We start from the raw sequence: 19,726 nt of genomic DNA on the forward strand, positions 1-19,726 counted from the left end.
ACTTTTTGAAAAGACTGAGAAACGCTACAGTGTCTTCTTTATATTTGAGGACAAGGTGGTGAAGGGGAGTGTGTGGGAAGCCTGCGTCATGCTGTGGCCGCAACACGGGGTATTAGAGTGTCATGCTCATGCCGGGCCAAACACCTCCTCAGAGGGGGGGGAGGGTCTCCTGCCACGCCCGCTGCCCGCGCCGCCGCGATGTTCGTCCTTGACTCTGTGCCCGAGGCCCCTGAGGCTGCTGCGCCCCGCGTAAGGCTTCGTGCCCAGCGGCGCCGCGACTTGCCCGACACACTGCCGCAGGCCCAACGTGAGCCAGGCCGCGGCGGTGTGTGCAGCACGCGGCGCGGCGGTACAGCAGCCTTGCGAGGCGGTGCCCCAACTCGGGGCCGGGCGGCGCCCTTCACGGAGACTCAGTGTGTGCCTCGCGGTCTGGCCTGGCCGCCGAGGCAACACAAGAGGGTCATGAAGACTGTCATTATGGAATGAACACTAAAATGTACAACGTAGAATGAATTGATATAAATGCATAGTATGAAGATCTTTTCTCCGTGAAATAGTGTAAAACGAAAAATTAAATTTTGCTTCTGAATGAAGCTTAACTGAACATGACGTGATGCAGTGGCACCAACTGAGGCTAATTATGGAAATGATGCGTATGTGTGTATGTTTTGGGCGTGGCGGGCGTGGACGTGCGAGCGTGCGGGCGGCGGGCGAGGGCGGGATGGCGAGGGAGGGGCGGGGTAGGTGCTGCCTGACGGAGGTGCCACCCGCGCCGTGGGGCCGCTGCGCTAGTGGCTACGTCTGGGGGAGTTAGTTAACGAAGCTGTCAGGTAGTGTGTAGTGAAGGTGGCAAAGAGAGAGACGATGGGAGGTCAAAAGTGTGCAGCCAGTGTTAGCCTACAAGTAGTAAGTAGTGAGTGAGACACGACAACCATGAGCCGTTGAGACACAAGCAGCATCAGATATGAGAGTTTTCACAGAGGTATATAGTAGTGTAGAGGCGAACCCTTCCAACACTGAACACTTAGGAGGCCCCCACCAATCACTTAACTCTTCGGGTGACTCTTTAACTTCTCCATAACCCAGTTGGTTGATACGGTTTGCTGCAGTTACCCCCTCTCACTCTCCCCCTCGACTTCCATTTCTTACAAAGCCCTGCGTAAGGCCACAAGGAGAGTTTGTTGAGATACTGAACAGCAAACGGTGTAATTGATATCATCATCATCATCATCTCATCATCATGACCTCATCATCATCTTATAAGCTACTGAATATCCCATGGGTGGTTTAAAGGGTTCTGATATCCTATAGAGAGTACCATGTCCTCACTATTACCAAGAGCTTATGCAATGGAACAACACCTTATGATCTTTATGAGTTTGTAATGTGCTATGAAACACCCCCAGTGCTATCACAAAGGGGTTGTTATAGTATGCCATGGAACAGCCACATGAGGGAACTAGCAACTAGACAACTACTCTGAGCTGTGTCTATTGAGGCTGCAAGATGATCTGAGTGTTGGCAGAAGACACACACTAACCTAACACTCTGGACACCAACCAACACAAACTTTGGGTGTTGACTCGAGCACAAAACGTGAGCTGCCTAAGTACTGAGTGACGGGAGGAGAGGCGCGGCCCACCTTATTCTAGTTGATGATGATTTCTCCTTCTCGATCTCCTTCTCCGTGATGAACTCGGTGTATTCCTTGATGGTCGGCAGCCTCCCCACCAGCACCTCCTGCAAACATTTGCATCATTACTATCATAGATGGCCTTAGAAATGTCTTAATCATGGCTAAGAGAAGGTAGAAAGCATGTTTTTACCTGACGAACAAACACGAAATGACCAGACATACATATTTGGCCTTATTTTTGTGTTTTTTTTTATTCATATGCGTATCGGCAAGGGAAGACGACTTAACTTACTAGAGAGGCATATCTCTTCCCGCCACTCATGTTCCTTCGTCACGTCAATACCAGTATTGCATGATCGTTGCATTACCGGCGGTGCGTATGACAGGCAGACAACATGCACACCTTCCCCGCGGCCCCACACACCTCATCACTAGTGTCAGGGAAGGGGCCTATTACCGAGGCTGATGTGCGAGACAGGTGCCCGCCAGGATCAGTACCCGATACCAAGAATACCCGCAGATCGTCAATCCACGTGAGGGTAGAGCATGATGGCGGGCAGATGACAGACTCAGAACAAGTAAATTGCACTACAGATAAGCCCAGGGCGAGGGTTGGGGTGGGCTGTGCTTCCCTGGCTTGCGTGAGGACAGACATCCCCTCCGGGCAGCCTACTGAACCGAGGGTACCGAGTTAAAGGAATTGGAGGATAGGTGCTCACTACTGGTCATATCGGAGCTCAGAGTATTGGATGATTGGTAGTATTATCCACGGGTTCACTTTATTTTCTCATACCTTTGCGTGGAGACAAACTATTCCTCTGGCCTGTTTATTGGTGTTCACTTCTCACTGTTAGGTGTCAGAGGAGTCTCAAGTTATCGTACTCCATCCTGCTCCGGCAAATGCTCTAACTTCATCTCTCCTGGTCCCCCGTCTGCCCTGATTTTATAATTCTCGGGTTGTCACTCTGCTGCTTTGGCCATCCATCTGTTATCATGTTACTCGATATGGCTTGCCCTAGTTTGTATTTCATTTGTAATCGTCATTTTAATATCTTCAACCTTTCTTTGTTCTCTGATTCATGATGTTCGCCTCCCATCCCTCCATGCTATACCCAGATTTTCTTTTCATTCTAATATTTTCTCTTTTTTCTGACCTGAAATTACACTCATTGTTTGTCCCAGATAGGTGTGTATTCCACTATTCATCAAGTGTTTCGTTCTGTATCTTGATTAATATTTTATCCTCCTCTAAATTCTGAAATACGTATCCTGAGCGAGGAGCGAATGGATATACTGTATTTTCTTTCCTAACTGTTAGCGTTGCATGAGGAGAAACATTCCCTCTGGCCAACCCACTGCGTCAAGAAAATGGTCTGTCATTGCCCACCCCCGGAGCCAGAGTCTGAGTGTAGGTTTCATTATAACGTTACCTGCGGAGCCACCTTGTTCTCCCTGATGTGCACCCTGGGGGGCCTGGACACCGGGGGAGGGCGGCACGGGGGCTCGTGGTACTCGTCGATCCTAATTTGCGGCAGTCCCCCCTTCAGTGGCTCCTTGCTGCGGGCGCCACTCCGGCTCGATACCTGCCGCAGAGAACTGGGCTAAGAATGGGAGACTCGTGCAGGCTTGGGCCGCGGAAAACATGCAGAGAACCAGTAATTGCTGCAGTATTACAGCGTTTACAAAGATAGTCTCTTAGGGGTACGGTAATGGGCCCCTATTCTAGCAAACAAAAACTAAATTGAACTCGAACAAGGTATATTTGATAGCCAGAGAACCCGTTGTTGTTATTACTGTATTACATCGTTTACAAAGCATAGTCTCTTGGAGGGATGGTAAAGGTTCCCTCTCCTAGTAAGCAAACTAAATTACACTCGAACAAGTTATATTTATAGCATGAGAACTGTACTTAACTGGTGAGGAATGGACGCTTTGTTAATATGCGACCTTATCTAATACTAAGGAACTTATCATTGCTTCCTAGTTAACATTTTCCGACACCGCATAACAGCATTTATTTATTGTGCTGGCAAAGATGGACGGAACAATATCCCGTTTCAGTGCACACTCACACAAAGGGAAGTAAATTTTCATGATCTTATTACATTTTAACTTTATGGATCCGTGTCATTTTCCCCTCCTCTCTGTCTGGGGCGAGGGAGGCGACAGCACGTCTGCACTGCCACTGATGACATTAAGTTTACAAGCATAAATTCCATGATTCACTTGGGAGCGAAATGAACCAGCTGTCCGCCCAAGCGTCCACTCAATGAAATGCTGCAGAGTGGCGGCTGAACTGAACTGGATTGGAGTGGGATGAAGTGAAGTGGGAGGGAGGAGCTCGCTCTTCGCTATTAATACATTATGGATACTGGACGACAGGAGGAAAGTGGAGTGTGCGGCTAATTGTTCAGTGGAGAATATTAGCAAACTGGAGTATCAGGACAAAAGTCTCTTAAAGCTCCTCATTATAGAACAATCATTTCCCATGCCTCGTCAAAGCTTGCTGATTGCACCGTACTCAAGGCTAATTTGTAAAATATGGCGTCTCACATTGGTGGCCAGCCATTCTGCTGATTAATGCGTAGACGGTCGGAGGTGTATGTATGTAGTGTGTGCATCATTAGGGCGGCAAGAGTGTGTAGGTGTGCTAATTAATAGGGAAGTGCGTGGCTTGTGTGCCCCTGCCGCCTGCCGCCGGCACGAGGCACGGGCTGCATGCACAAAACTGACTCACCGTGTACCGCACCTTCTTGCCCGGCGGAAGTCGCTTGCTGGAGTAGAGGGCCACGGGCCGCGTCAGCTTGGTGCCCCCGCGGTAGCTGCCTCCGCTGCTGGAGCTGGCACTGCTGACACTCGACAGGCCTGCCACGACACAAGGCCCCGCCACGGGGGTATTAGCATGGTATTAGAGGCAGCACGAGTATTTGAGATAAAGCAGTCCCACACGCTGCAGCCCTGATGCTAGTACACCCTTGCTACTAAACACCTCGCACCAAACCTTGCAACATTATATATATATATATATATATATATATATATATATATATATATATATATATATATATATATATATATATATATATATATATATATATATATATATATATATATATATATATATATATATATATATATATATATATATATATATATATATATATATATATATGCATTGTATGTGCAGCCTTCGCTGTGGTTACGAAACTAGTGCCATATGTCAACTGACATACTGAAGTTTAGACATCAGAATACTATAAACACACACACACACACACACACACACACACACACACACACACACACACACACACACACACACACACACACACACACACACACACACACACACACACACACACACACACACACACATGTCCAAAAGACGTAGGTGTCGCCATGTGTTCCTAGTGAGTCGCCTCGCTGCACGAACGTCATGGTGGCCGCGACGTGTTGTCATAACGGCGGGTCATTAAGACCGACCAAAGGTTGTCTTGAGGCGTGACAAACAGACTTTGGCTCATGATGACGCCCCTTTGACCGACATGTGAGCTGCTGCGTCGTTCACGAGAGAACCTCACGCTGCTGTGGCCACGGGACCGGGGCGGGGCGGGGCGGGCGGGGCGTGTGGGTGGCTAGTGATACTAACAAGCCTGTATGGCCTCCCCGGCAGGTCACCAGGGCCGCCACGCCACGCCACGCCACGCCGCGCCGCGTCACGCAGCCCACTCACCTGATACGCCGGAGGATCCTGAGGTGAAGGAGTAGAGGGAGGATGAGGTGGGCATCACCCTGCTGGAGGCGGCCACGGCGGACATGGAGTACTGCGACACCGAGGTGGGGAAGGGCGCGTCCCTCGCCTGCCGCAGCCGCAGGATCTTGGCGCGACACACCACGCACCGCAGCGGTAGCAGGCGCTGACTCACCGCCACCTGCGACGCCCACGGCAGGTTAGTGTGCAGCTCTTTGTAGGGGGTGGGGGGGGGTAGTAAAAGGGGTGGGAGGAGGAGAAGGATGTGTGTGGCGATGGTGTTGCTATTTGCATATTTGAATTGAGTGCCGTTAATTAACAGTTAATTAGTGTCAGTAGGTGGTGAAGGCGTGTGGTGTGAGTGGGAAAGGTTTGCACGGGGGTCACGGGGAATACCAAAACCAGGCCTCGGGAAGATAACATTGGGTTTGGGGGAATGGATTGCGACTAAATTCTGCCCCGTTAATGGGAGACAGGAGGAAATAGTAAGGGTGACGTGGGATGCTAATGCTAACAAGGGGGTGTCAGGGTGCAAGTGTCGCGCCCGGCAATGAGGTGCGGGGCGGAGAAAACAACAATTAGGGCAAAGTTAAGGGAAGGTGACATGTTGGTAATGAGTAACATCGTGGCAGATCTAATCCCGCAAAGAAAACAGCAAAGTGAAGTAAAGGGAAGGTGGCAAACAATTAACATTAGCCAATCCTCTACTTTAGCCGCCTGTAGAGGAAAATAACAAAAGAGGCGAAAATTAAGAAAGGGAGAGGCGTGCCATAATACGTAAGTGTGGCTAATCTAGGCAAATTCTAAAGACAACATTAATTAGGGGGAGGTAACTGAAGGTGGCGTATAGAAATAACATCTGTTTATGCATTATATTTAGGTGCATGTGTTAACTGAGCTTCCTTGGTGCCGTGGGCAAAGCTTCGGGTCAGGTGTTGCGGGGATGAAGCTAATTGTCAGCACCTGAGGGCGAGTATCACTCCCAGCCCGACCTTAGCTTACCTGTGCGTTCTTGAAGAGCTTCGCGATATGTTTGGGACACTCTTTTCGTCCCTTGAAGGTCAACACACACTTTAGCGGCTGCCGGGCTCGGTGAAAGGTCATGGAAGATGTATGTGTGTGTGTGTGTGTGTGTGTGTGTGTGTGTGTGTGTGTGTGTGTGTGTGTGTGTGTGTGTGTGTGTGTCTGGGTTTCTGTCTGTCTGTGTTACTTGGGAGGGTTGTCTGTCCTAAACTTATTATCCGTAAGAAACGACTCAAGCTTAACCAATTCTCTTTAAGGCCACATTTTAAGCTGAATCCCACATGCACATCAAACACTGCAGGTCATCCCTCTTAAACCCACTTCTCGCAATAATAAGTAATTCAAGTCTGCAATCCGAACGAGGCAACCCACTTACTCAAGCTTATCCAGTTTTCTTTAAGGCCACATTTTAAGCTGAAGCCCACATGCACATCAAACACTGCAGGTCATTCCTCTCATGCCCACTTCTCGCACTTCAAGTCTGCAACCCGGACACGGCAACCCACCCACCGCCGTCACCTTTTCTTTCATGCACTCCACTCTTACTGACGTCACGGGGAGAGCGCCAGCATAGACCGCTAACGAATTATAAAACAGTTCAGCTTCGTGGAGAAAGAAGGAGCTTGTTTTCATGTGACCAGCGAGGAAGTTATCGAAGCGTGTGGTTAACCTTGCTTAGAACTTGTTTGATGTTACGAGTGAGGGCATTTAGACGGCTTCATTACCTCAGAGCAACTACACTGAGCAAACACGAGACTGGCTGGCTGACCCCTCTCCACCTCCCCTCCACACACACACCACACTCACACACTCACACACACACTTCACCTCTCAGCCTAATTTCAGCTCATGTGTTGCTTATCCCAATTTCGGTGGCAGTTAAAGGAACGCAAATGTTGGAATAAAAAAGATAATCGTCGATGCAGTCACCCACGCACGCACGGCAAGACAAGTGAAACGCGTGTACTAAAGAGGAGACATCACGCAAACTTGAAATGACAGAAAAAAAGAAAAAGTTAAGAGTGGATAAAATGAAAAGATGAGAAAAAGCGGAGGCGGCGGCGGCGTTCTGTCAATAAAATGGATCGATCGAAGTCTCATCAGCGACATCCTGCAGCGTTTTAATTCCCGATGGGTTTATTGACTTGAGCAGAGGACTGATCAGGGTTGCTGGATGTGTGTGTGTGTGTGTGTGTGTGTGTGTGTGAGAGAGAGAGAGAGAGAGAGAGAGAGAGAGAGAGAGAGAGAGAGAGAGAGAGAGAGAGAGAGAGAGAGAGAGAGAGAGAGAGAGAGAGAGAGAGAGAGAGAGAGAGAGAGAGAGAGAGAGAGAGAGAGAGAGAAGAAAAGAAAAAATAGTAAGAAAGAAGGAATATAATAAAGAAAGAAAGAAAGAAAAGAGAGAGAGAGAGAGAGAGAGAGAGAGAGAGAGAGAGAGAGAGAGAGAGAGAGAGAGAGAGAGAGAGAGAGAGAGAGAGAGAGAGAGAGAGAGAGAGAGAGAGAGAGAGAGAGAGAGAGAGAGAGAGAGAGAGAGAGAGAGATGTAATAGTCTCTTACCTGTGGCCACGCAGCGGTATTGAACTCACTTTAATTGCGGTCCATTCGTCATGCTCACACACACACACACACACACACACACACACACACACACACACACACACACACACACACACACACACACGCACACACACCCCATGACTCAACCTCCTTATCATGCACACCGCTGCCCGCCGTTCCTCGTATCAGAGCGTGAGGAAGATTAAGATACCTTCGGGGGCGGGACGAGGACGGGGCGCAACCACACTCACAGCTGCCTAGGTCGCTGGATCAGTAGGACAGGGACAGAGACAGGGGCAGGGGCAGGGAAAGGGACATGGGTTCAAGGGTTTGGGGGTTCATCATGACAAAAGCCGCCTGGGACATTAGCTTCGAGGGACATTAACTATCTAGGACAATGAATTAATAAGACGAGAGCTACCGAGGACGAAGGGTACTAAGGGTTATATCAAGGGTTCATCAATTCAAGAGCTCCCTGGAACATTGCCTTTGAGGGCCATTTGCTATCTAGGGCATGGACTGAATAAGAAAAGAGCTACCAAGGACATGGGGTACCATCGACAAAGGGTTATATAAGGCGTTTACTGTCTATCACGAAGGCCGAGAGAAGAGTTACTTAAAACAAATGGTGACAAGGACAAGAACTACCGAGGACATTGGGCTTATAACTAGACTGAAAACAAGAGCCACCAAGGACAAGGAATGCCAATATAAGACAAAGGCAGTGACTAAGACAAAAGCTATCGGAAACAAAGAATGACTCGGACAAAGACAGGTTGCACGCATCTCAGCGGAATCCTTCTTTGCCGCCTCAACTTCTATGAGTCACACACAAGTTTTTTCACAGCTTGAAGAGGCAAACGAGGAGCTAGAAAATAAGTGAAGGAGTGAGTAGCTAAATGAATAATAGATGAGGAATTAAGGGCATCATGACGCGTGGTAAATTCCCGTGAGTAGAGAAGTAAAAAGAGAACATAAAGTCAGAGAAGGACGTAGAGCTATAAATAAATAAGTGAATAGCTGAATGAATAATAGACGAGACATTAAGAGTATCATGACGTATACATAAATACTTCCCTGATGAATTCCCTCGCGTAAAAAAAAGTGAAGAAAAGGACATAAAGCATAATAGAAAGACGAAGTTCCAGAAAATAAGTAAAGTGAATAGCTAAGTGAATCATGGACGAGAAATTAAGAGAATCATAACCTAACATAAATGCTTGCCTGGTGAATTCCCTTGAGTAAATAAGTCAAAAAGAACATAGAGAGTTAGAGAAAGACGAAGAGCTTGAAATAATAAATGAATGAATAGCTAAGTGGGTAATAGATGCAACAATAGGAGGATATATCATAACCTAACATAAATGCTTGCCCGAGTAAATTCCCTGAAGTAGGAAAAAAAAAGGACATTGAGAATAAGAGAAAATGGCGTGTCAAGCAGTTGTTGTTGCCACGATGTTGGACGATTCGACACAGCGACTCATGAATGAAATTGTTAGTGACTCATTAGTTCTGATTGGCCCACGTTTGCGTTTATTTGATGTTATGATTACGTTAATTCACCGTGTGGGGCTGTTAGAGGGAAGGGAGGGGAGGGGGGAGGGGGAGGTATAAGGGGAAGGTAGGAGGGGAAGTGAGGTCTTGCTGTCTGTCTCCTTCTCATGTTGTTGTTGTTGTTGTTGTTGTTGTTGTTGTTGTTGCTCTTGTTGTGGGATAATTGTGTGTTTTATGTTGATTTTGTGTCTTTGAGGAGGACATTGGCGTGGTCATTGCATTAGTGTTTTCTGCATTAAATTAAATAGTGTTGGATATTCTTATTATTATTATTATCTATCTCCCTTTGATGGTGGTGGTGGTGATGGTGATTATAAGATTATAATGCTTTGTGGTTTTGTTGATGTTTATCTTTTCATTGTTATTTTTTGTTGTTGTTGTTTATGAAGGTGATTTTAATTTTCTGGGTCAATGTCGTTTTCTTTTTCTACTTAATGTTCCTGTTTTTTCTTGTATTTTTTTCTTTATTTACATCACTTTTTCTTTTGGTTGTTATTGATGTTATTGTTTTCGATCATGTTTTTGTTTTCATTGCTGCTACTGTCATTATTATTATTATTATTATTATTATTATTATTATTATTATTATTATTATTATTATTATTATTATTATTATTATTATTATTATTATTATTACTATTCCTTCTTATTCTTCTTCTTCCTTTACTTTCTTTCTCCTATCTTTCCTCTCTATCATTCCTGCTATCATTTGTTGATTTCGTTGTTGTAATTACTATTATTACTACCGCTATTTTTATCCCTGTTCTTTCTCTTATTCTTCTACATTTACATTCCTACTATTATCTGTTCTTGCTATCATTCCTGCTATCATCGCTATTGTTGTTTTATCTCTTCATATCACTGCTTCTATTATTGTTATCCCTGTTCTCTCTGTTATTCTTGTTCTTCCTTCACGTTCCTACTGTAATCTGTTCTTGTTGTCACTCCTACTGTCATCCTTATTGTTCTTATCCTTCTATTCCATCATTTCCATCACCCGTCGCTGGAAGGAGTCAGTCAGTTCACCCTGTCGGCGAGGCTTCGGGCGGCGGCCTCTACAGAGCGGCATGTCCTGTGTCTTGCTATTTTAATAATTAAGCCGCCGCGTAAATAACCCAATGGTCGTCTTGCATGCGCTGACGTCATTGTGCCTCGCGGTGACTCACTCCACCACCACCACCACCACCACCTCCTTCTTCACCACCCACTGCCAATCCACCACCACCATCACCACCCACTGCTCTTACCACCACCTTTACCACTACCATCCACTGCTCTTAGCACTACCAACCACTACTACCACCACCTACCACCTCCTTCACCTTCACCACCACAACCACCACCACCCACTGCCCTAACCACCACCCACTGCTACTGACTACCACCACTAGCACCACCACCTCCTCCACTCGCTGTCCCTTTCACTCCTACCACTGCCACCACCACCACCACCACCATCTCGAATACCTTCACTACCAATATTCATCACCACCATCACCACCTCGACTTCAGCAGCACCACTAGCCTTACCTCCCACCGCTACCACCACTACCACCACCCATACCTCCACCCCCGACACCAGTCCACCACCACCACCTTAACCACCACCAACCACCACCTGTCTTCCTTCCATTTGCAATAAAGTATAAATTCCTCCCACCACCACCCCTCCAGACACACCACCACCACCACCACCACTACCACCACCCCTCCAGACACCACCACCACCATTGCAACACCCACGTCTATCACCACAGTCATTAGTACACCCGTCACTCACCACCCCGGCTGTCATTGCAACACCCACGCCCGTCCTCACCGTCGTCATTACACCTGTCAACGGCGCGGCACTCACCTGGATGGTCTTAACGAAGCACTTCCTGCACACGACGCGGTGGCCGCACGGGAAGGTCTGCATCGTGGCCTTGGCGTTCACACAGATGACACACTGCGGACGATAGGCTTTTGTTAGTAGTGCCTCCTCCTGCTACTGCTATTACTACTGCTACTACTGCTGCTGCCACTGCTACAGCTACTACGTTATACAGTATAGGAAACAGCTGAGAGGCGAAAAACTAAGAAATAATCAAAAACCCCGTTATTCGCTGTTTCTGTAAAAATATAAAGAATTAAGTAGCCAAAAGAGAGGATCAGTTTCAGATGGAGAGGTGTCGATACTTATTAGCGAGTTGTACTACTACTACTACTACTACTACTACTACTACTACTACTACTACTACTACTATTTATCATTATTACTGTTATTACTTGTCTGCTTTGTCATTGTCAGTCCATTTATCTCTGTTCTCTGTCTCTCTTACAATCGTCTGAGAGAGAGAGAGAGAGAGAGAGAGAGAGAGAGAGAGAGAGAGAGAGAGAGAGAGAGAGAGAGAGAGAGAGAGAGAGAGAGAGAGAGAAAGTAGGGGGGTGAGGGGGTGAGGGGTTAGATTATTATATAAAAATTCTTGGACACGTCGGGTTGGCTCCGGGGTAATGGTTCTTTGCCATTAGCTTGTCGGAACGCAGCTGGGCAGTGGGGGAGAGTAGAGGAGGAGGAGGGAAGAGAGGGAAAGGAAAAAGGGAAAAAGATGTTGAGGGAGAGGGATGAGAGAGGGATGGGAAGGGAGAGCAGGAGGCTGACGAGGGAAAGAGTTGAAGGAGAGGGACATGAGGAAGTGAGGAAGGGGACGTTGCCCTCAGGAAATCGTTAAGTAAGTGCACACGAGTGGTATTTCTGTGCTAATTATCCTCTGAAGCCACAAGGAGCTGGGCTCGATAAGTCTGGCCTGTGAAGCGTGTGGCACTTCTGGTGCCCGCCCAGAGTACAGCACTCAAAACAGCGAGTTATAGCGAGTAACAGCATTAATCAAGCGACTGTGTGGTGTTTGTCCTGCTGCGGCTGACCCATCACCTCCACGACCTTCCTTGCTTGTGTTACAAAGAACGGGACCAAAATAACGCTTTTAGCGGCGAGGGTCTTAACACCGCCTAAGTCAACACCATTGTTACCACGCGTGGAGTCAGCAAGTGGTGGCCCCTGAGTCTCCTCAGAGGCCTGGGTCCTGCTGGCGCCATGAGTCCGTGAATCCATAGCGCCGCGCCGGCTATATGGGCACGTGGCACGCCGCCCTCCCGAAGGTCGATGCCGCTCATCGAGTTGTTTCTGTTTCTGGAGCGAGCTGATCGACCATGCCCAAAGCTGTTCCTAATGGGTGGTGCTGCGGGGCGGCCCCGGCCATCAAGGAAGGGCCGCCGCCTGATGTGCCTGTGGTCCATTAATGGCGATGTTTTGGGAGTGTGGAGGTGCCTGCGTGGAGGCGCCTTCTGACCCTTTACCTCCCCTCCCCTGACAGCCCCGTGGGAGGGGAGGGTGGCCGCCCCGGGTGTGGGGAGTGACGGCCCTTTAATAAAGTCTATGACCTTTGAATGATGACACGACGGCACGGCCCACAGTGTCACAGCCTCGCCCCCTCACAGACCCACAGACTCATTACTCACTGCCTCACCCATGCACTCACAGACCCACAGCCCCATAACTCACAGCCTCACCCATGCACTCACAAACCCACAGCTCCATAACTCACAGCCTCACCCATGCACTCACAGACCCACAGACCCATAACTCACAGCCTCACCCATGCACTCACAGACCCACAGACCCATAACTCACAGCCTCACCCATGCACTCACAGACCCACAGACCCATAACTCACAGCCTCACCCATGCACTCACAGACCCACAGACCCATAACTCACAGCCTCACCCATGCACTCACAGACCCACAGCCTCGCCCCCTCACAGACTCACATCCTTACTCACTCACGACCCCTGAACCTCCGCCTTATTCACCTCCACACCCTATACTCCCTCATTCAGTCACGCCCCGGAAAAAATAATAATATCGCCATCACAATATAATTAATAGGTAATGGATTATAAATAAATACATTAATGAAACTTTACAGCAAGATCATAATTATATTCTTTGCTCATTAGAATTTTACGCGGGATCGGACAATGATAATTTTTCTTCTTTTATCGTAGTAATTATCATCAATTCATCATCATTATCATTATTTTCATCATTATCGGCATCATCACCACCAGTATTGTCTGTATCACCATTTTCACCACCATCACCATCATCACTATCATCATCACCATCAGCGTTTAAAGGGACGGTGTTGTTGTGTGGGTGAAGGTGAGCTAAGGTGAGTCAGCGAGGGAGGAATGTGGGTGAGGAGAATGACGTCATCATCTCCCCTCACCCACCTCCCCTCACCTTCCCCTCACCTTCCCCTCATCTCCAATAATACCTCTCTTGACCACCCTTCACTCCTCCTCGTCTCCCCTCACTTCCAGGTTTCTCCCCATTCCCCTCTCCTCCTCCCCTCCCCTCCCCTCCCCTCTAATAATACCCTCCTTGACCACCCTTCACCCCTCCTCATCTCCCCAGTCTCTCCCCTCACCCCAAAATCTTCTCCCCTTCAACATTCCCTCATAACCAGTTTCTGCTCCTCCCTCCTCCCTTTCCTTCCCCTCAAATCCATTCCCCTTCATCCTCATCCCCTCGTTTTCTCTCCCTCATGTTTCCTCCTCCTCATGTCTCCCCTCTCTCGGCTTCCTCCTTCTCTCACTCTCCTCTTCTTTCCCCTCTCTCTCCCTCTCTCTCTCTCCCTCACCTTGCCCATTCCATAAGTTAGTCTGGCCCTTCCTTCCCCTTCTGTCCCATACATGTCCCATCCATTCTGTTCATCCCATTCTGTCCCGTCCTGCAGCCTCCTTTTTCTTCCCTTTATTTATTGTTTTTGTTTCCCATACGTTTCCTTCTATTTTTTTTCCTTATACTTCATGTTTATGTTTTTTTCGTTCCTTTTCTTCCCTTTTTTTATTATTTTGTTTTCTCTTTTCTCTACTTTTATGTTTGCTCTTTTTTTTTATCTCCAATCGCTTCATCTTTTCCTCTTCTTCCCCCTTCGGTTCCTCCTCGGCCTTCAGTCTCTTCTTCTTTTCTTCCATCCCTTCTCTTCCCTCCATTTTCCTCTTCTTTCCTTTCTCTTTCTCAATCTTTTTCTTCCATTATCTCTTTTCTCTAACTTTTTTCCCTCTTCCTCTTTTCTCTCTCCCATCCTCTCTTTTTCCTCTCTTCCTTTCATCCTTCTCTCATTTCTCCGAACCTCTCCTCTCCCTCCTCTCTCCAGTTTCAATCACTCCTCTCTTTCTCTCTCTCCGTCCCTCCCTTCTTCTCTCCCTCCTCCTCCTCCTCCTCCTTCTCTCTCTCCCAATGTCTGATGAGTGTGGGAGCCTCGTCACTGAATCGATTCCAGGGAGAGTCGTGACGTCAGAACCTTTACGCTATTGGCTAAAGGGGATCATGACGTCACGAGCTTGCACGCTATTGGCTGAGAGGGGAACAGTGACGTCAGAAGCTGCACTGTGATTGGCTGGCGAGATGTTGCGTCACGGATTATCTTATCGATTTTGTCCCGCCTCCCACGACGTCATAGATGGGAAAGAGGGGGGAAGGGGAGGGGAAGGGAGGGGAGGAAAGAGGGGAAAGAGAGGGAGAGAGCATCTGACGTAGTAACCGTAGTCTGTGTTGGTGTGTGTGTGTGTGTGTGTGTGTGTGTGTGTGTGTGTGTGTGTGTAGCCTTCCTCCCTTCTCCTTTGTGACGTCACCATCTGCGTTGTAGGTCTATGGCGGTGATGGTGGTGATGATGATGGTGGTGGGAGGTGACGAGGTGGTGGTGATGGTGGTGGTGGTGATGTCTTATTTAACAAAGGGTGAGAGGTGATGATTCTAAAGGAGGTGTAGTTGTGGTGTAGATGATAGTGGTGATGGTGGTTATGGTAAAGGAAGGATGGTGATGGTAATGATAGATATATTTCCGTTAAGATACTCGTGGTGATGGTGATGGTGGTAATGGTGGTGGAGATGGAAGTAGTACATTCATATACTTAAAAGATGGTGATGATGGTGGTTGTGGTGGTGATGGTGGTAATGGTGGTGGAGATGGAAGTAGTACATTCATATACTTAAAAGATGGTGATGATGGTGGTTGTGGTGGTGATGGTGATGGTGGTAATGGTGGTGGAGATGGAAGTAGTACATTCATATACTTAAAAGATGGTGATGATGGTGGTTGTGGTGGTGATGGTGGTGGTGGTAATGGTGGTGGAGATGGAAGTAGTACATTCATATACTTAAAAGATGGTGATGATGGTGGTTGTGGTGGTGATGGTGATGGTGGTAATGGTGGTGGAGATGGAAGTAGTACATTCATATACTTAAAAGATGGTGATGATGGTGGTTGTGGTGGTGGTGGAGCTGTATGTATATAGTGATGCTCTTACAAAAAAAAAATGAATCTCTAGAATTAGGATAGTGATGATAAGGCTGAATATGATAATGATGATGTAGTGACATAGTGAAAGCTCGGTTATTTAAAGGACCTGAATGATGTGCTTCTGATAATGATGACAAAGAGATACTGTGTAGTGTTATGAGCATGTTGATATTACTGGAGATAACGACGAACGGGAATAACAGCGATGACGATGACGATAAGATTGTGTGTGTGTGTGTGTGTGTGTGTGTGTGTGTGTGTGTGTGTGTGTGTGTGTGTGTGTGTGTATTCTTTGTTTACATATGGTTACTGTGAGCTACCCCAATCTCTCTCTCTCTCTCTCTCTCTCTCTCTCTCTCTCTCTCTCTCTCTCTCTCTCTCTCTCTCTCTCTCTCTCTCTCTCTCTCTCTCTCTCTCTCTCTCTCTCTCTCTCTCTCTCTCTCTCTCTCTCTTCGGATATCGATAGTATAATACGAAGGAAAATTACTATTGGGTTTATTGATAACGAGTAATGGGTTTTATAGTCTTGTGTTTATTGAAGAAAGAAAGCATACCAAGAGAGAGAGAGAGAGAGAGAGAGAGAGAGAGAGAGAGAGGTGAGTAGGTCCACGTATATATATAAAACTCTGCGCATTTTTTTATGGGATTTATTATTTCTACGAACACGAGCAAGAAAGAGACGGAGGCGGAGGCGGGGAAGGAGGACAAGGACGAAGAGGAGGGGGAGGAGGAGGAGGAGGAGGAGGAGGAGGAAAATCACTTAAAACTTCGATGACATAGAGAAGGACTAATCCGATGAAATGAATAAAGAAGAACATTTTTTTTCTTTCGTACACTCTCTCTCTCTCTCTCTCTCTCTCTCTCTCTCTCTCTCTCTCTCTCTCTCTCTCTCTCTCTCTCTCTTATTTATTCACTATTTCTTCCTATTTCTTCAAGATTTTCTTTTTATTCTTTCATTCATTCTATTTTTTCCGCTTCATTTTCTAACGCAGTGAATTTTAATGTGTTTTTTCTTTTCTCTTTAATTAATTGTTACTTAAGGGAAAGGAAGGAAGCAGAGAAAAGGAGGGAAAGGAAGGAAGAAAGGAGGAAGGTGGAGGAGAGAAAACTAGGAGGGAAGATTGTGTAAGAAAAGAGAGAAAAAGGGAAGTGAGGGAGGCAAAAAAAGGAAAACATAAGGCAAGGAGAGAAGGAGGGAAAAGAAAGGAAAAATGGAGAGAGGTGGAGAGGAGAAATCTTGGAGGAAAGATTGCGTAAGGAAAAGAGGAGAAAGAAGGGAAGTGAGGGAGACAAAAAAGAAGAAAAAAAGAGGGAAAGAGGGAAAAGGAAGAAGGAAAAAAGGAGGAACATAGAGAAGAGAAAACTAAAAGAAAAGATTATATAAGGAAAAAGGAGAGAAAGGGAGGGAAAAAATAAAAGAGGGAAAGAGGGAGGGAACAGAATAGGAAGGGAAAAAAGAGTTAAATGTAGAAAAAAAGGAAAGATTACATAAGGAAAAGAGGAGAGGAAAAAGAGGGAAAAAAGATGTCTAAAAAAAAATGATGGGAGCTAAAGTGGAGAGGAAAGGATGAAAGGACACGGGCGAGGGAGGGAGGGAAGGGGAGAGAGGGAGGGAGAGGGAAGGAGGGAGACAGGTAAAGAAAGGTACAGACACAGGTAACACTCTCCCGAACCCTTTCATTCCCACGAGAGGCCAGGTAAGGCAGGTATACTGACAGCGTGACATACGAACACACACACACACACACACACACACACACACACACACACACACACACACACACACACACACACACACACACACACACACACACACAGAGACAGACGCTGAGATAAGCAGAAAAAATATATATCAGATAGACAGACAAACAGACAGACGGACAGACAGACGCATCAATCACCCTAATAATATGCTCCACCTTTTTCCTCTCCTCCCTTCCTCCCTTCCTTTCCCTCCTTTTCCTCCCTTCCTCCCTTTCCTCCCCTCCTGCCGGTAAAGTAATTATTGTGACCCTCTCTTCTCTCCCTCAGTTCCTTCCTCCTCTCCTCTCCCTTCTTCCGTCTCTCTCTCCCTTCCCTTCCCTTCCCTTCCCTTCCTCCCTTCCTTCCTTTGATTAGAACTGGGATGGCCCTTATCAGTGTGTGTGTGTGTGTGTGTGTGTGTTGTGGTCACGTCAGCGGACAGCGGAAAAAAGATGATGATGATAATGATGATGATGACTCTCTCTCTCTCTCTCTCTCTCTCTCTCTCTCTCTCTCTCTCTCTCTCTCTCTCTCTCTCCTTTGAAAAGATGTTTGCTTTATGAAATAGCACCATTCATGCCTTAGAGAGAGAGAGAGGTATTTCAAATCGTCCTTCTCTCCCTTTTTCCTCTCCTTCCTCCGCTCATGTTCCCTTTTCCCCTCCCTACCTCCTCCTCCTCCTCCTCCTTTTCCCTCCTTTCATCTTTTCTCCCTTCGTCTCCCTCCCAGTTTACCTTCCCCTCCTTCCTCTTTCTTCCACGGTCTTTTCTCCTCACCTGTTTTCATTACCTGTGTGTCTTTCCTCCCTTCCTCCACCCTTCCTCCTCCCTTCCTTCCCTCCATTCCTCATCTCTTCCTTCCTTCATTACTTTATATTCAACTTTGACACTCATTTTTTCACCCTTCACCTCTTCATTCTCCCCCTCTATCTATCTATCTACTTATCTATCTATCTATTTCATATTGACTCTGTTGCACAATGATCTCTCTCTCTCTCTTTCTCTTTCTCTCTCTAACACAAAGGAGGTCGGAAAGACGGAGCGAAAAGGGTCTCGATCCTATTCTTGTTTACCTCTCGATCCTCTCTCCTCCCACTGTTCTACCCCTCTAGCCCTCGCCCACGCAAGATTGGACCCTTATGAAACAAGTCTTGAGGCCGCTCCAGAGTTTCGGGGTTAATGCATACAATATACCTTCGCCTTTATCCCAAACCTCCGCCTCCTTCTCCTCCTCCTCCTCCTCCTCCTCCTCCTCCTCCTCCTCCTCCACTCAATCCCGAGGCACTTGTGTAAGATCCGATACCTCTCTTGTGTGTACTTATAGGATTCTGACTCTTTGTTTTCTGGGAGCTATACGACCTGCTTTTGTTTTTGTCTTCATCTCGTATCGTGAGTCGCTGTCGTATGGTATCTGAATCCTTTATGTTTGATTGTTTTTATACGTTTTTGAGTTCTGGGTGAGTTTTATGAGATCTAATTCCTTATCTGAATCTTTTATGCTCGGTTCTTTTGTAAGACCTAATTTCGTATCTGCTTCCTTTTTCTTCGATTTTTTATGCGTTTAGAAGGAGGAAGTAAGGAGTAAGCAGGAGTAAGGAAGCATATATGAATTTTCTGAGTCAGGACCTATAGTAACTGTTTGGGGTTTTGTTAGGTTAGGTTAGGTTAGGTTAAGTTTAGGGTATCTTCAAACAAATGATTGCCTGAACCTTAAGGTATAAATCAACAAAGAATGACCTCACTCTGTCGTATTGTAAGTCTCATTAGCAAGGAAGCATTTATGAATTTTCTGAGTCAAGACCTGTAATGGCTGTTTGGGGTTTTGTTAGGTTAGGTTAGGTTAGGTTAAGTTTAGGGTATCTTTAAACAAATGATTGCCAACACCTTATGGTATAAATCAACAAAGAATGACCTCACTCTGTTGTTTTGTAAGTCTCATTAGCAAGGAAGTATATATATATATATATATATATATATATATATATATATATATATATATATATATATATATATATATATATATATATATATATATATATATATATATATATATATATATATATATATATATATATATATATATATATATATATATATATATATATATATATATATAT

At 46.4% G+C, this 19,726-nt stretch overlaps 2 protein-coding genes across 3 annotated transcripts in view; one reads left to right on the forward strand and one right to left on the reverse strand.

Annotated features, from left to right (window-relative positions):
• LOC127008867 (nucleolar protein dao-5-like) overlaps positions 1–19,726 on the reverse strand; it is a 52,424-nt gene that overhangs the window by 2,734 nt on the left and 29,964 nt on the right. Inside the window, exons 3-7 of one of the 2 annotated variants that reach the window (XM_050881252.1) lie at positions 11,374–11,466; positions 5,370–5,568; positions 4,374–4,501; positions 3,067–3,219; positions 1,643–1,740 (exon numbers count right to left, since the gene is read on the reverse strand). In XM_050881252.1, the coding sequence (XP_050737209.1) occupies positions 1,643–1,740; positions 3,067–3,219; positions 4,374–4,501; positions 5,370–5,568; positions 11,374–11,466 (671 nt within the window). The remainder of the gene's footprint in view (positions 1–1,642; positions 1,741–3,066; positions 3,220–4,373; positions 4,502–5,369; positions 5,569–11,373; positions 11,467–19,726) is intronic. The other variant, XM_050881250.1, reaches the window with a different exon arrangement.
• LOC127008865 (coiled-coil domain-containing protein 102A-like) overlaps positions 5,448–19,726 on the forward strand; it is a 59,548-nt gene continuing 45,269 nt past the window's right edge. Inside the window, exon 1 of the transcript XR_007761392.1 lies at positions 5,448–5,586. The gene's annotated coding sequence lies outside the window, so the exon portion shown is untranslated. The remainder of the gene's footprint in view (positions 5,587–19,726) is intronic.

Source organism: Eriocheir sinensis, chromosome 39, assembly GCF_024679095.1.
Source record: "Eriocheir sinensis breed Jianghai 21 chromosome 39, ASM2467909v1, whole genome shotgun sequence".
Lineage (NCBI taxonomy): Eukaryota > Metazoa > Arthropoda > Malacostraca > Decapoda > Varunidae > Eriocheir > Eriocheir sinensis.